Source organism: Citrus clementina, unplaced genomic scaffold (genome assembly GCF_000493195.1).
Source record: "Citrus clementina cultivar Clemenules unplaced genomic scaffold, Citrus_clementina_v1.0 scaffold_4, whole genome shotgun sequence".
Taxonomy (NCBI): domain Eukaryota; kingdom Viridiplantae; phylum Streptophyta; class Magnoliopsida; order Sapindales; family Rutaceae; genus Citrus; species Citrus x clementina.
In genome coordinates, this window is record NW_006262274.1 from 22,664,270 (window position 1) to 22,680,438 (window position 16,169).

At 35.2% G+C, this 16,169-nt stretch overlaps 1 protein-coding gene across 4 annotated transcripts; it reads left to right on the forward strand.

Annotated features, from left to right (window-relative positions):
- Positions 1–11,435: 11,435 nt before the first annotated feature.
- LOC18044137 (carbonic anhydrase 2) lies at positions 11,436–16,136 on the forward strand. Of its 4 annotated transcripts, none has more exons than XM_006438322.2 (9): positions 11,436–11,682; positions 11,981–12,045; positions 12,232–12,372; positions 12,662–12,710; positions 13,143–13,259; positions 13,362–13,415; positions 13,914–13,999; positions 15,260–15,365; positions 15,783–16,136. In XM_006438322.2, the coding sequence occupies exons 2-9, from the start codon at positions 11,993–11,995 to the stop codon at positions 15,945–15,947; spliced, it is 771 nt and encodes a 256-aa protein (XP_006438385.1). In that variant the 5' UTR covers positions 11,436–11,682; positions 11,981–11,992; the 3' UTR covers positions 15,948–16,136. The 4 variants fall into 4 exon arrangements, with proteins under 4 accessions (XP_006438385.1, XP_006438386.1, XP_024042588.1 ...); XM_006438323.2 differs by having other exon boundaries at positions 11,984–12,045; XM_024186820.1 differs by lacking the exon at positions 11,436–11,682 and adding an exon at positions 11,857–11,877 and having other exon boundaries at positions 11,984–12,045.
- Positions 16,137–16,169: the final 33 nt, after the last annotated feature.

The window sequence follows — 16,169 nt, forward strand, 5'->3', positions numbered from 1 at the left end:
AGCTTCTACTTCAAAGTCTACCAGATTCATATGATCAACTCAAATTGAGAAGAATCAACGATGATGTGGCATCTCAAATTTGGCCACATGTCATAACAAGGCTTGAAGATTCTCTTTGACCTAAAATTGCTTCCGGGGCTCAAATTGGTAAGTTTACCATTTTGCAAGCATTATGTTACAAGTAAGCAGCATAGATTAAAATTTAGTAGATCTATTGCTAGAAGTAAATACATTCTAGACTTGATTCATTTTGATGTTTGGGAATCACCGGATATATCCATAGGAGGTGCAAAGTACATGGTGACTTTCATTGATGATTATTCCAAAAGATGTTGGGTGCATCCAATTAAGAAAAAGTTAGATGTATTTTTAGTGTTTAAAGAATACAAAGTGTGGGTAGAACTTGAATCTGGTAAAAAGATCAAGTGCTTGAGGACGGATAATGGTGGAGAGTATACAGACGGCGAGTTTCTTGCTTTCTATAAGCAAGAAGGTATTCAAAGGCAGTTCACGGTGGCATACACTCCTTAATAAAATGGAGTGGCGGAGCGGATGAACAGAACTCTTACAGAAAAAATAAGAGTTATGTTGAAGACTGCTGGTCTGCCCAATTCATTCTGGGCAGAAGCAGCCAAAACTGCTTGTTATATAGTAAATCGGTCGCCATCTACAGCTATTGGGCTGAAGACAGCGATAGAGATGTGGACTGAAAAGTCAGCTAATTATTCCTACCTACATGCATTTGGATGTCCTGTGTATGTGATGTACAATGCCCAAGAAAGAACAAAGTTGGATCCAAAATCTAGAAGATGTATCTTTTTGGGGTATGCTGATGGAGTAAAGGGGTATCGTCTGTGGAACCCCACTGCCCACGAGAACGTCATCAGCAGAGATGTTATCTTTATCGAAGATCAACTGCAAAGGAGAGATGAAGATGATAGTAGGGTAAAAGAAAAGTCTGAGACTATACCGGTATATGTGGAAAATAATCCAGAAATTCAGATTCTTCTGAAGTAACACCAGAGCACGAGGAACAAGAACCAGTCGAGTCCGAGGCTCCAGAAGTTCGTCGGTCAACTCGTGAGAGAAGATCGCCAACGTGGCACTCGGAGTATGTCACAGAGATCAACGTTGCATACTGTCTTCTAACAGAGAATGGAGAGCCATCAACTTTCCATGAAGCTTTAAAAAGCTCAGATGTTGCTTTGTGGATGACAGCAATGCAGGAAGAAATTGAAGCTCTACACAAGAACAAGACATGGGAACTTGTACCACTACCACGTGGAAGAAAAGCCATTGGAAACAAATGGGTCTATAAGATCAAGCGTGATGGCAATGACCAAATGGAACGGTATCGTGCAAGATTGGTGGTGAAAGGATATGCTCAGAAAGAAGGTATTGACTTCAACGAGATATTTTCTCCAGTGGTTCGACTCACAACAGTCAGAGTAGTCTTGGCGATGTGTGCTACACTTGACTTACATCTTGAGCAATTAGATGTGAAAACTGCATTTCTTCATGGAGAACTTGAAGAAGAAATATATATGCTCCAACCAAAAGGTTTTGCAGAAATAGGAAATGAGAACTTGGTTTGCAGGTTGAACAAATCTCTATACGGTCTCAAACAGGCGCCGAGGTGTTGGTATAAGAGATTTGATTCCTTTATCATGAGCCTTGGATACAACAGACTCAGTTCAGACCATTGTGCATATTACAAGAGGTTTGAAGATAATGATTTCATCATTTTGCTGTTGTATGTGGATGACATGTTGGTAGCAGGTCCCAACAAAGATCGAATCCAAGAATTGAAGGCACAGTTGGCTAGGGAGCTTGAAATGAAAGACTTGGGACCAGCAACAAGATTCTAGGGATGCAAATTCACTGAGATAGAAATAACAGGAAGATTTGGCTTTCGCAGAAGAATTATTTGAAGAAAATCTTGCGGCGCTTCAACATGTAAGATTGTAAGTCAATTTCTACCCCACTTCCTGTTAATTTCAAATTATCCTCAAGTATATGTCCTAGTAATGAAGCAAAGAGGAAGGAGATATCTAGAGTACCGTATGCATCAGCAGTGGGAAGTTTAATGTTCGCTATGATATGTACAAAACTGGACATTGGACAAGCAGTGGGAGCAATCAGTCGATACATGACGAATCCTGGTGGAGAGCATTGGATAGCTGTGAAGAGGATTCTGAGATACATTAGAGGAACCTCAGATGTTGCATTATATTATGGAAGATCAGAGTTTACTGTCAGGGGTTATGTGGATTCAGATTTTGCAGGAGATCTTGATAAAAGAAAATCTACTACTGGTTATGTGTTTACACTTACGGGAGCAGCTGTAAGTTGGGTTTCGAAACTGCAGACCGTTGTGGCTTTATCTACAACAGAAGCAGAATACATGGCAGCTACACAAGCTTGCAAGGAAGCTATTTGGATATAAAGGTTATTGGAGGAGCTCGGGCACAAACAACAGAAAATTCCTGTGTTTTGTGACAGTCAGAGTGCCTTGCACATTGCAAGGAATCCAACCTTTCATTCCAGGATAAAGCACATAGGGGTTCAGTATCACTTCGTTCGAGAAGTAGTGGAAGACGGAAGTGTGGATTTGCAGAAAATCCATACCAAAGAGAACCTAGCAGATGTTTTGACCAAGTCGATAAATGCTGACAAGTTTATCTGAAGTAGATCCTCTTATGGCCTAGCAGAAACGTAGGCAACATGATTATGGCAAAGCAGAAAGGAAGGTGTGGAGATTGATTGTTTTTCAATCTAATCTCCAAGTAGGAGAATGTCAAAATTGGCTGCATCTAGAAGGTTTGAAGAAGCAAAATGGTTGGCACTTGACTTTGAAATTCTAGATGCCGTAATGTTTGGTAAAAGAAAAGAAAAATTCAAAGCTAAAAATTCAAAGAAATTTTTTATGGCTTGAAGTTTATGGCCACTTGTTTGACTTTTGAGGCAAAGCTTTGCCTATAAATACAAGCTCTCAATCTAGAGCTTGCATCCAATTCCATTGAGAGAGAAGCATTGCCTTCTTTTAGAGTTAAGAGTATTAAGAGTTTAATAAACTCTTGAGTGATTAGTGTTCTGAGAGTTTGAGTGTATTGGGAAGTGAGCTAAAATACTACAATACTTGCAACTCCTTTTCACTAGTAAAATATTTTCTTCTGTCTTCGTCCGTGGACGTAGGCTAAAAGCCGAACCACGTAATTTCTGGTGTCCTCTTTTGTGCTCGTTCTTTATTTTTCTTCCAATTTCATTTTAGCTGCGTGTCTGCTTCACCCACCAATTTCCTAACATGCTCTTCCCATATGTGGGTTCTGTTACTCCTCCATTTTTACGATGTCAACATAGCACGACTTTGTCGCCACTCAACTGGGAGGTAGACTTTCATACCCGTGCATAGGCATCATTGTTGTTGGCCTGAGCAACCTCCCAAGGCCGTTCATCAAGCAAAGAAACAAACGAAGTCAGAAGCATATAACCGAAAATTTCAATTTAGCGGCTGTATAAAAATATAGATATTCCATGTTGAGGTGCTGCTGTTCAGCATCTCTGCAATTGAATAATGTGCTACATCACGTAGGTCTCACTTTCCATCAATAAAAATGAGAAATGTTGGGTTAGTTTGGAGGTGAATAAATTATCTCCTGAAATCAATACCAAAGAAAGTACCATTAATGTCAATCCAACTAAAAAATCAAGTTTAAATTTCAGAAACTAGAGGGATTAGGCGGACTTTTATGCCAGGAGTGAGGTGCCTCCCCTCTTTGTATCATAGCCATAATATGGAAACAGCAAAAGATGAAGATTATGCATAATTCTCAGAATGAAAGGAAGTAGATAAACGAGCTGGCTCAAGCCACATTGTCATTCATACAGCCATTTTCTAAAACTGAGTTTGATTTCTCTTGGCCGAAAAGAATAAAGTAACATGTGAAAGCTCTGAGAAAAAAAATGCAGCGTATCACCATCGTATGACGTACAAAATTTCATTAAAGCAATTATATCCATACAGGAATTCGGATACTGACCAACAGAAGACCTCACAGATGCAGGTGATGAGGAAGGTATCACTGTAAAAGAGATGCAATTGTGATAATAACAAACAGGTTTAGCAGAATATCTGGAAATAATAATAATGAAAATTAAATCAAGAACCAACCTGAGCCGTCAAAGTTGGACGTGCCATTTATTTTAGCTTTCTGAATGAAAAGAAAGAAATATGTGAGAAAAGGCACAGATTTGTGATAATGAGCACTTTAAGTATAAGCATCTTCTTTTTCACTGCTAAACTTCCAAGAGAGTTCATAGCTACTTTGCTGTCAACAACAGATCCATTTTCAGGTGTATTATGCGGTCCTGATTGCACCAAAACATAGAGTAAGCATCAGAAAAGCATCTAATATGGAAGAACGGTGACATCTCAGAACACCAAAATATTTGACATGAATAAGTTAACAAATTAAACATGATAGAATCAAAGTAACTGCTACCAGAATTTCAAAGATGTGAAATAGTGATTTCTATTCATTCCTGATTTTTATCAATGGTGAGAACCATGAGACGAGAAAAATAAACTTATTCTGATAAGAAAAATAAAAGCAAAAAAAGATTTATTCTGGTTAAAATGTAATACATGCCCATTCAAGGATAAACCCGAAAAAAGGTATGTCTGTAACATGTGGACTTATGAAGTTATTAAAGTCACGGCAAACAAGGAAAAAAAAAAAGAAAAGAAAAGAAGGAAGAATAGAACTAGCAAAAAACTGACCAACAATTTTGTTTAATTAAACAATTTGACAACCTACCGTTTCTAAATGTGGGCTGATTACATTTTACTAGCTTTTTGTATGATGATGGAGCAGCCTCTCCTGTGCCCACCAGCTTCCGAATTACATGAATTATTGACCTCATTTCTGCTACTTGGATGTCCAAACGTTTCACTAAGACCTCAAAGTACTGCCTCGATGAGAAAGAATAAATTAAGAACGATTAAACATTGATTAAAAAAATAAATAAATAGCAGAGGACAAGATAATTCACAAAGAAAATTCAACAAAAAGGTGTGCGAGTGATATAGAGAGGAATAGATGCCAGTTGCAGAAGATAGAAATTGAAATTAACAGATCAAACCCAATTCAAATGAAAACACCTTTGTTTTTTGAGCTCGATATCCCCATGCTAGCTTTTGCTAAATCAGCGGCTACACTGCTGGCTGACTTGGCGGCTGCTGTCACTTCCTCATACAAGTTGATTTCTTTGCAGAACCACTGTGTTCTTCTAAAACAACCTTCCAAACCCAAGACTTCAACCTGGGCAAGATAACGTTCTAAACAGACAATGACATTGAATGTAAAGCGGTATCAATACTACTGGACCAAAAAAAATCCGAGGCATGTAACTATATGACTGGTGGTTAAAAAAAAACTTTTGAAGAAAACAGTGGTCCCAGCATAAAAAGACAGAAAAACAAAGGCATGTGTACGGTAAACCGAGATGGTGGAGATGTTGCTAGTGCTGTGGCTCGTTGCTGAACATTCGTGAGTGACTCTGACTGTACATCTCTTTTAGATTATGGGCAGACATGCAATGATATTCAAAGTGTGAAGGGAGTGAAGCAATGATCAACTTCCAGCGCTCAAAATGTGACTACAATCTATTTTAGCAAGAAGCCATGGTCAACGCCATGTAGTGGCCTTAAAACGCAACGTCTGGATCATCAATGCTGATTAAAAACCTTTCTCATAATCTTACCTTGAATTGAGGTACGAGTCTGTCCGGTTGTAACATTTGAAGGTTGATCCTGCATTTGCATCCAATGAATATGAGAAAGAGAGAGCCTGAGTAGCACGATAGTTTGAGTTGTGCACTAAAAACTTAGAGCAAATGCAAATCAAAAGAAACAATGTCCTTACGGAAAACGATGAAAGGCTTCATCTATCTCCTCCTGGGTAAGGCCCCTCTTCGGCTCTTCTCAAGAAATGAACGCCTGTGGATGACTGGAGTGTTTGTAACCATTGCAATTGACAGAAAATTAACAGCCATTTGCACTAGGTCCTCCTGCATTGGCCCAGAATTTTGGCCATCCTCACCCATTGTCCTTCCCAGCTCTGGAATATTCCATTTTCAAACCAAGTTTTAACTCATTCCTCGATAATAGAAACGATAAATTACCATGCAGATAAGCAAAAATGGGATTCATGATATGCATTCCCTACTCATATATATAGTCTTGAACTAAAAATTTATCCCTTCAAAATGGTAATAATTGAAATATCATCCAAAAAAAATGCAATGAAATAAAATTAAAACATAAACTTTCATCATCTCAGTCAGTTACCACGATTCCATGAATAACACATGCAACAAGCTCATAGAATTATTCAAAACAATTCATCACATGGCTGGACGAGCAAGAAATTAGTTGATTGAAGAAAGAATGTAAATGCTTAAAGTTTGATAAATTCTAGCAATAAGAAAAAATAGAGTTTTCTTTTTAAAAAAAAAAAAAAAAAAGAGAAAGCAGAACTAAATATGATATTTAAAAAAAAAACTAAAATATGATCTGAATGAATATATAAACGTATCAAAGCATAATAAGCAAACGAAAATATGACCTACCAAGAGTTGTTGCATTGTCATCGTTTAAGATATCTGGAGAAGGCGCGGACTCCATTCGCATGAAAAAACCGATGATCATCGAAGAACAAAGTTCTAACGTGAACGTGAGAGAATAACTTTTCGTCGAAACATAACGGGCCTCAATATTGGACTGGCATGGCCAATCAGGCCTTTCTACTGGACCTAAAATTATAGGCCCAAATCAAAATGGCACAATTCTTCCGTTTCATGTTTTTTAATGTTTATTAGACGATAAAATGTTTTTTTTTTTCCCATTTTTGTAGTGTAAAGTCAATCTGATGAGGGCACATGAGTTCATCAACAACGAAAATATTTTTCCAAAACTGAATTGATGCATTGAAAATATTATACTACCTTATATATATATATACATATACGGATCAAATTTACCATCAAATAATTTGGAAGAAAATGTTACCCACATGCAAATACCATTTTTTGATATTTGTGCGGATCAAATTCACCGTCAAGTAATTTGGAAGGAAATGTTACCCACATATGCAAATGACGAAGGGAGAAGGGTTTGTCACCGATCTAGGTGGTGGTTTAGATATATATGGATACAATAAATTGGATTTTGAAAGTAGATTAGGATTAAACATCTTGCGTAACCTGTAGCTTAAAAATTTGGCTCCTTCAGTATTTTGGAGCCACCTTGAATAAATTGTAAGGCGCTGGTTTTGAGTTTTTTTTTGACTTGGTCTCGATAGGGTTAAGTGTGATTTAATTCACCGTTGTCCGTTGCCACAACAGTTCATTTGGATATATCATGAAGATTGAAGCAAAAGATTCTCATCTCAAAGTTAAAAGCCCTGGTTGACACACCTTTCGCTTTCTTTATCCTTTTATCGTATGCATGATGGATGCTTGTATTGAGACCCTTTCAATTTATCTGATTAAATTTATTCCCCAAAAATGGATGGTTACGATTTCAGATTGCTGCATTTTGCTTCCCCTACGAATGGCGATGATTCCAACTCTTGGTCCTCCCGATTAGTCCCATCCCAACTAAAAAGCCAACTCCAAAAATTTTTCCTATTCCGTTTTGTTTTATAACAGCTGTTGGGGAAAATAAAGTCCATTTTCTGCATTCAAAAAAGCCATTTTCGGCTCCCACACCTTGGTAGGTACACAATCTCTCTCTCTCTCTCTCTCTCTCTCTCTCTCTTTTTCTCTCCACTTTGTGTCATATGAGACTTCAATTTTTGTTCATGACCCACGACTTGGCCATGAGCACTTCTTGCAAGAGACATGATCATTTCGTTGAAATATAAAAATTGCTTTTCTATTTTGTTATCCCATTTATTTGTTCGCTTAATTGCGTATTATTTGACAGCGAAAACATCTAAATTAAAAATTATAATGAGGCTTTTTGTGACTCTCCTGTTGCCTCAAGAGACTAAGTAATGTGACGAGTCATCACTGAAACCTAAAATAATCACACTGAGAAAGTCAATCAGTAGCCGTTTTAGCCGGATGAAAAATATAATTAAGAATGTCAATTTATCAGTTGGTTGCTTGTGAATAATACTGCTTATTAGTAATTAATTAATCTGTTTAGTTTTGTCCTGTTAAACAGGGGGAAATTAGAACCAAAGTGAAACATGGCTACAAAGTTTAGCAAGTGTATGATGCTGTGTTGTGTAAGAAAGAGCCCGGTAGCGGTAAGATCTCACCCATTGTCTAGAAACGGAAACTATTTTCTGGAAGATTTTCTTTCCCTACCTTTGGAATCACATTTCTAGAGTCAAACCCATGCAGTGATGCACATGCATATCGGCCACCACGTTGAAAATTTCTTTAATGATGTGTTATCCACCCTTGTACTCTTATTTATCTGGGGTTGCTTGCTCTCTCGCCAGGTCGTATCCTATATTTTGCAGTAGAAGTCGTCTAGTCAGAGCTCGCAAATTTGTAAATTTTATATTGAGGGTCCCCTTAGGAACTATTTTAATTTATCTCGTCCAATTAATAATAATGACTTAAGTCATATGATCTCGATATATTTCATTAGGACACACAAATACACAATATTACATCCTAGGAAAATAGTTTCCCTATACCTCTAATTGTTGCTACTTAAATATAAATTCTACTTATAAGTTAGTAAGAGACAGGAAACACAAATGCACAAGCAACAGCTAATGTAACTTAGCAACTCCCTACATCTTAAATATAAATTCTACTTAAAAGTTACATCATGAGGTCCTACATTGTTATGAAACACTTTATAAATGTTTCACAAAAGATAAAATATTTTATTGTATTGACTAAGTGTGGACACATGTCGATTCAGTTTTGACACTGATTATCTTTTTCATAAAATATAATTCAAACAATAGTTCGGTTCTTAGTTTGATTGAGTTTTTTTTTTTTTGTTTTAAATCATAATTTCTTTTTGTGGCATGTTTAGTTTTCGATGTTTCTTTTCTATAAACAAGGCTTCTTCTTCTTCTTCTTCTTCTTCTTCTTTTTTCCCCCTTCCTAGCATTGGTTGAATGTTAATAGTTTTTTTTTTAATTTTTCTATTCTGACATCAATCTTTGTTCAAGTTTTTATTTCTTTTATTTTGTTCATTTAGGATATGTTTGAGACGATATGCTTCAACTTGATTTTAACCCAAAAAAATAACAACTAAAATATATATAAACACTCGATTTTGTTTAGTAGATTAGTACCAAATATTTAACTAGTCCCCTCCTAATAAGGAAATCATAATTTTATTTAAATAAGGATTGAAGACTAATCTAAAAAAGAAAAAAAAAAGAAAAACACGAATTTCAAATATAATTTAGAAAAAAAAAGCACTAAAATTAATATTTTTTTAATCTTTTAATTTAATTGTAATTTTAATAAAATGAGGAATCCTTATTAAAAAAAAAATTATTCATATTTAACCATCTCTATGATTCTTATCTTCCACATACTAATTCTAGTCCATAAAAAGACCGCAACCTCAAAATTTGCTTGCTACATTCCATTACTTTCCATATTGGCAGTTATGCTATTTGTCTTATTCTTCGTGTGTGACTAGGACGGATAACAAGAGCAAGAGGATTATTATATTTGCATTAAAACCATGAAAGAGAGCACATCAATAATGCAATGCTTTGTGCATTATTAGAACCTCTTTGTATTTTCCCCTTGAATTGCGTTAAACTATTAACAGGCCCCTCTTTTTCAGACTCTTACCTAACGAAATGGACGCAAAGCAAACCAATCACAATTTCGTGTTTTTTTTTTTTCCTCACACTTTTATTAATTAGTTTCTTTTATATATATATATATATATATATATATAAAGAAAATTATTAGTATATTTAATAATGAGAGCCTCGCGAATGTCAATACTCACATGCCCCACCACGTTGCTCTTGCTTCCTCCAACGCCGGCCCAGTTGACGACTTGCGCCCACCGTAACTCCCGGTGGCCACTTTATTAGTACGCCGTTTCTTTTGCCCTTTATTTCCTCGCTCGAGCCAAAGGTCATGAAATCCTTCGATCGGTTACGTGTGTTTTACTTATTTTTTGGTTAAATCAAAATATAAAATTGCCAATAGAAAAGTAGAAAATAAAATATTTTGGAGGCTTTTGATGCTTCGTTTATTGCTTTTATTTATGATATTAATACGTGCGAAACGAAAATGCTCATGCGCGAAAGTCCATACACGTGAATTTGAGTATAGGGATGGTATAATTACCATCAATATGCAAACTCACCCGTAAGGATTTGGTATTGAGAAAAAATTCATCAAATACCTACGTGGGTATCTACCAATTTACATTCTTTATTTGAATTATTTTTATTTTTAATTATAATCATTAATTTTTTTTTTCATAAATCCATGTAAGCTAAAGTTCTTAATTTTAAAACTTAACTTATCTCATTGCACCACACACTCACACACACACACACACACACATACAAAATAACCTTTTAATAACTAGAAATTTTATAATTTTAAGTTTTAATATTACTGATATTCTATTTTAATTGATTGATTTTGTTTATTTTACTTTAATGACTTGAACTTAATGATTGCTTATTAAAGTTAGGTTTTTATTTGTTTAATTAATTTTTAACAATAGTTATCCAAAATTTACTTGTTAGTATTGTTGATAATACCTGTATATTGATTAAAAGATGAAACAAGACATTGATATTAGTGATGATGATTTACCTACAATAAAAATATTTTGTATTAGATTAATATTTTTTGTATATTTGTTTTAATGTTGAAATTTTAATTTCTTATTTCTATTGATAAAATCTAGTATTGAGTATTTTATGCAGATTTTTTAAGTTATTGTCATAAATTATAATTCGAAGTCTATAATTTAATATTTTATTTATTATTAATTTTTTTAATATTTATGATTTTAAATGACAAAACTCATAAAAAATCTGTTGCGGATTGTGAGTTGGTTTGGTAATTGTTAAAATCAAAAGCGGATAATTTTTTTTTAAAAAATAAAAATCATTGCGAGTTGCCAGTGAGTTTAATAATTTAAATTTTTTACTAGTGAGTTTAATAATTTAAATTTTTTACTGATGCAGATTTTTGTAATAATAAACCCGCTGCTGCAGGTGATGTCTGATTGGTATCTCTAAATTAACTGTGATATTGCTCTAAATTTAGCTACCGAACAATCATTCTTAGTTAAGAAGTAATTTAATACCATGTCAAACACACACAGAGTCACACATATGCAAGTAACAAAGACAACACGTTTACTCAACGATGGTCATATTTATATTGGAGTGTTTGACCAGTTTATAATAAAGTGGTTTATATATGGAACTAATTGTGATTTAATTTTAGTTTAGGGTATAAGAAAGGTTCATAATTATGGCTTTTGAATCACACGATTAATTTCAAATATGAACAACTTTATCATAAACTGGTCAAATACTCTCATATAAATACGCCCATTGTGTGGTTCATTTTACAACTCTTACAATACTGGTCCGAGATCGTGAAAAGAAGCGAGCAAGTTGAAGTCGGCAGAATCCCGGAGAAATTGAAAAGGTTGATTTCTAGAGATTCTCGTACATCGATCTCGATTCAGCCCAGAATTATATATAAACTGTTTTAGCTTTTGATCTCGTTCACATTCGCTATCGCCATCAGTCTTCTTCTTTGCTCTTCTAATATTCTCTCTCCTTAATAAGGAGAAATCTTCGTCAATTGTTATATATATAACTGTTGCATTTGTAGTGACTAGTGAGTTATTTGTTTGAATTTGTTTATCGAATTGCTTGGTTTCATTTCTGAAAGCCAACAGATGTATTGATAAATGTTTCGTTGTCTTAAAATTCGAAATTAGCAGAGAGAAGACATGGCAAACGACGCGTACGAGGATGCCATTGCAGGACTGACCAAGCTCCTCAGGTACTGTGTTTTCTTTACATTTTCTCAATAGCTAATAATTCCGCCCTTTTTTGTCATTTTCTTTTCCCGCACGCCACTCCATGCCTGACGCGTGGATCATCCACGGTTATCCATAGGCCTGGGCCCCACGCTGACGTGTTTAGGTGTCATTAGTTGACGGTTCTGATCTTTCCTCTTTCATTTCAGCGAGAAAAGCGACCTCGAAGGAGTCGCCGCTGCGAAAATCAAGCAGATAACGGCCGATTTAGAAGCGGCCGGTTCGAGGGACATTGACCCGGTGGAGAGGATGAAAACCGGGTTCATTCAATTTAAGACAGAGAAATACGAGTACGTACATAAAAATAAGTACACATACATCAAAAAGTTTTGAACGACTACTGGAACCTTCTTTTTGAACTCTCACTTGAATTACCGTAACTGCCCTTTTCATTGACGTCCATCTACGGGGGTCAATAGGTAAAATTAATGAAACATCTCACAAATAGATGGAGAGTCTGTGTTTAATTGGGAACTGACGTGGTTAAACTATGTAGGTTATCGCCACGTGTACTCTGCTTTTTCAGAAATTGTTCAGCCGATGGACGTGATCACTGATGCTTTGCCTTGTTTTTTTCAGGAAGAATCCTGATTTGTACGGTGCACTGGCCAAAGGCCAAAGCCCCAAGGTAGGTTGGCCGCTTTTTAACTTTTTATTGTGATCAGTAACGGTTTGGCATTTCTGTCCCCTTTTTTTGACGTCTAAGGGAATCTGACTTTTATTTATTTCTTTATTATTTTTATCATCCTTGATCCTTCCTTTTGTGTTAAGATAACCTTTCATTTTAATACTATCCTCTTACTTTGATCAAATATTATATTAGCTTATGGTCAGTCAGGGCTGCTGAGTTGGTTCCAATTGATTCTTGTGTTTGCTTTTTGTAAAGCATTGGGGTGGTTGAGCCGTTGACCATGCCACAAGACACACGCCTTTATGATTAATAATTGAATATGGGCACCAAAACAAAGGACACCCGAACTCTCCGGCTATTGATTAATTAATTCAATGGGAATGCGGGTGGCTATTTGCTAACTGAAGTTGGTTTTGTTGATAACTGCAGTTTCTGGTATTTGCATGCTCAGACTCTCGAGTATGTCCATCCCATATCCTCAATTTTCAACCAGGAGAGGCGTTTATGGTTCGAAACATTGCCAATATGGTCCCTCCATATGACCAGGTCTCACTCAAAACATCCATCTAAGCATTTTATTATTATTATTATTTGGTATTTTGATTATTATCTGTTTGTTAACTGACAAGCTGGCCTTGCTTCTTGCAGAAAAAATACTCTGGAGCAGGTGCAGCCATTGAATATGCGGTGCTACATCTGAAGGTGAAAAAATTTAATAGTAAATTTTCATAATATTCAATCGTTCTTAATTAATGTTTGACTTCTGTTTTTTTAAGACAATAAATAAATAACAATGTCGTCTCTCTTAAAAAATGAAAATTTCACTTCTTCAGTCGGCGACCGTGGTGCAGGCAACGTGATGTCTGGTCACAAGGCATGCATGCCTGATGCCCCCACACGCTCCGTTTTGAAATCACGACCAATTATCCTAGAAAGATTCTTTAGGGTTTGATATTTTTGGAACTTCACATTATCCACTGATAAAATAATTCAATACCCACCCAAAATTAAATGGGCGTGTGTGTGTATATAGATATAGCTCAATTCTACAATTGATAATGAAATGAAGCATTGAAAGGTGCCTGCACTTATATAATGCCATGCGCACTAGCGTGTGAATATTCGTGCTCCTTTTTCTTTTTGCTATTCCTTCTTTTGAAGATCTGGAGTTGAAAAAAAGAATGTCAATTATTTCATCAGGTGGAGAATATTGTAGTCATTGGACACAGTTGCTGTGGTGGTATAAAGGGGCTCATGTCTATCCCTGATAATGGGACCACTGCGAGGTAATACTTACATATGCTTATCTCTTTAAGCCAGCACTATTTAACTCTCATAGTTCGTGGAGTGATATAAGAATAATTACATAACGATAAGCTTTCAATATAATTAAAGTATGTGTATATATACTCATTGTTATGTATTCTTGAAGATCTTTCAAATTAATTTTAAGTTTTAGCAATTTAGCTGGATATAATAACAAAGAGAATGGAGTTATTATATTCATGACGTGGTCCCATATTCTTCGAGGCATCCAATAAAGCAAATAATTCAAGACAATGCGTAGTTGAGTTCTTGGCTTTTAGTTTTCTTTCATGCTTAGCTTACCAAACTCTTTGTTTGAAAGTAAAAAAATGCTTTCACTAACTTTTTTTCTGCAATAACAAAAGCAAGAGGTTAGGATTAGGGGTGGGCAAGCCCAATCTAACCCAATTCATCAAATACAATTCAGTCCAATCCAATTTAATATTGACGAGTTAAGTGGATTATTATAAGTTAATTGAGTCAATTTTTTTGAACCTGTTCAATAATTGGGTTGGGTTGGGTCAATTATGATGAACCCATGTAACCCAACTCAACCCGCATAAATAAGAAGAAGAAGAAGAAGAAAATAATTTTCAATTGCAAAATCTTAAAAATAAAACAACAAATCTATATTTTTATCCTCTTTCTATTCTTTTATAAAAGAGATTATTTTATTCTTATATCTACTGCTCTAGACTCTAATTTCAAAACTAATATCATCCTCTTAAATCTCAATTCTCAATTAATTAAGGTACTTTTCTGTTTTGTTCATTCTACATTTTTTTAGTTTTCTTTATCAAATGCTAGATAGTGAATAAAATTTTCATAATATAATACTTCATATTTAATTTTAATAAATTTTATTTCAACTTTCGTATCTTTTTTTTTATTTAATTTTTAATATTAATTTGACTTTAAATTTTCAACCTAATCAATACAATCCAACCCAACATGATAATTTAAGAGTTGTGTTGGGTTGAGTTTATCTCAATCCATTCAATAATGGGTTGGGTTGAATTTTCACAAATCCTATCCAATCCAACCCATGTCCACCCTAGTTAGGATTACTTTTGAAATAAGCCGATACTGTCCCAACTTTTTAAATCAGCTAGGGCTAGCCCATGTGAATTTCCCGCACTACAAGGACGTGTACGCAATGACATCTCTTTTGGTTAGGCATTAATTAATATGAATGAATTAGTGGAATTACCGACAGTTGTTTTCATCTGTTGAACTTTCAGTGATTTCATAGAAGAGTGGGTCAAAATCTGTTCATCTGCCAAGTCCAAGGTGAAAAAAGAATGCAATGATTTGAGTTTTGAGGAGCAATGCAAGAACTGTGAAAAGGCAAGTTACTTTCTGTGCCATACTTGTTATTATTTAATCTTTGTTTCATAAGCACAGCTAGTACATGCAAATATGGAAAAAAAAATAAAAAAAATATTTTGAAATGCTCAAAAACTGCCGACAGGTTTGCTATTGCAGTAGCTAATTAGCCATGTGGCACGTAGCACAAGGCTGAATCTTGTTAGCATGAGAGTGGAGAGAAGGAACAGTTAATGAACACGCAATGACGAATTAAAACTAATAGATAGTTCATTGAAGGTCTAATTGAAATCATTTCAAAATATATATAATAAGTGTTTAATCATATTTATTTGAGGAAGTTAATGCTGAATGCATTATGCGTCGTATGTATAAGCTGGCTACCATCAATAAGTTGCAATTAATAGTGTTAACAGCTTATATCTGACTCTAATGCAGGAGGCTGTGAATGTGTCCCTTGGAAACCTATTGACATACCCATTTGTGAGAGAGAGCGTGGTGAAGAACACCCTGGCGCTGAAGGGAGCACATTATGATTTCGTCAATGGAAAATTTGAGCTTTGGGATCTTGACTTCAACATTTTACCTTCTGTATCTGTCTGAGCTCCTGATGCATAATACCCGGTTGCCCTAGCTTCGATGATTTTTCACATTAAAGCTCATATTGTATTGTGCGTTTGTACTTGTACATGTCCTCAAGAAACAAATAAGCATTTTAGCTTCTTGTATTTGGCTCAAATATTGTACCGTGTTTTCCATTATTCCAGTTGTAATGAAATTTGCTTCTTCGTACATCACTTATCTTCAATAATGGCCAATTCTGAT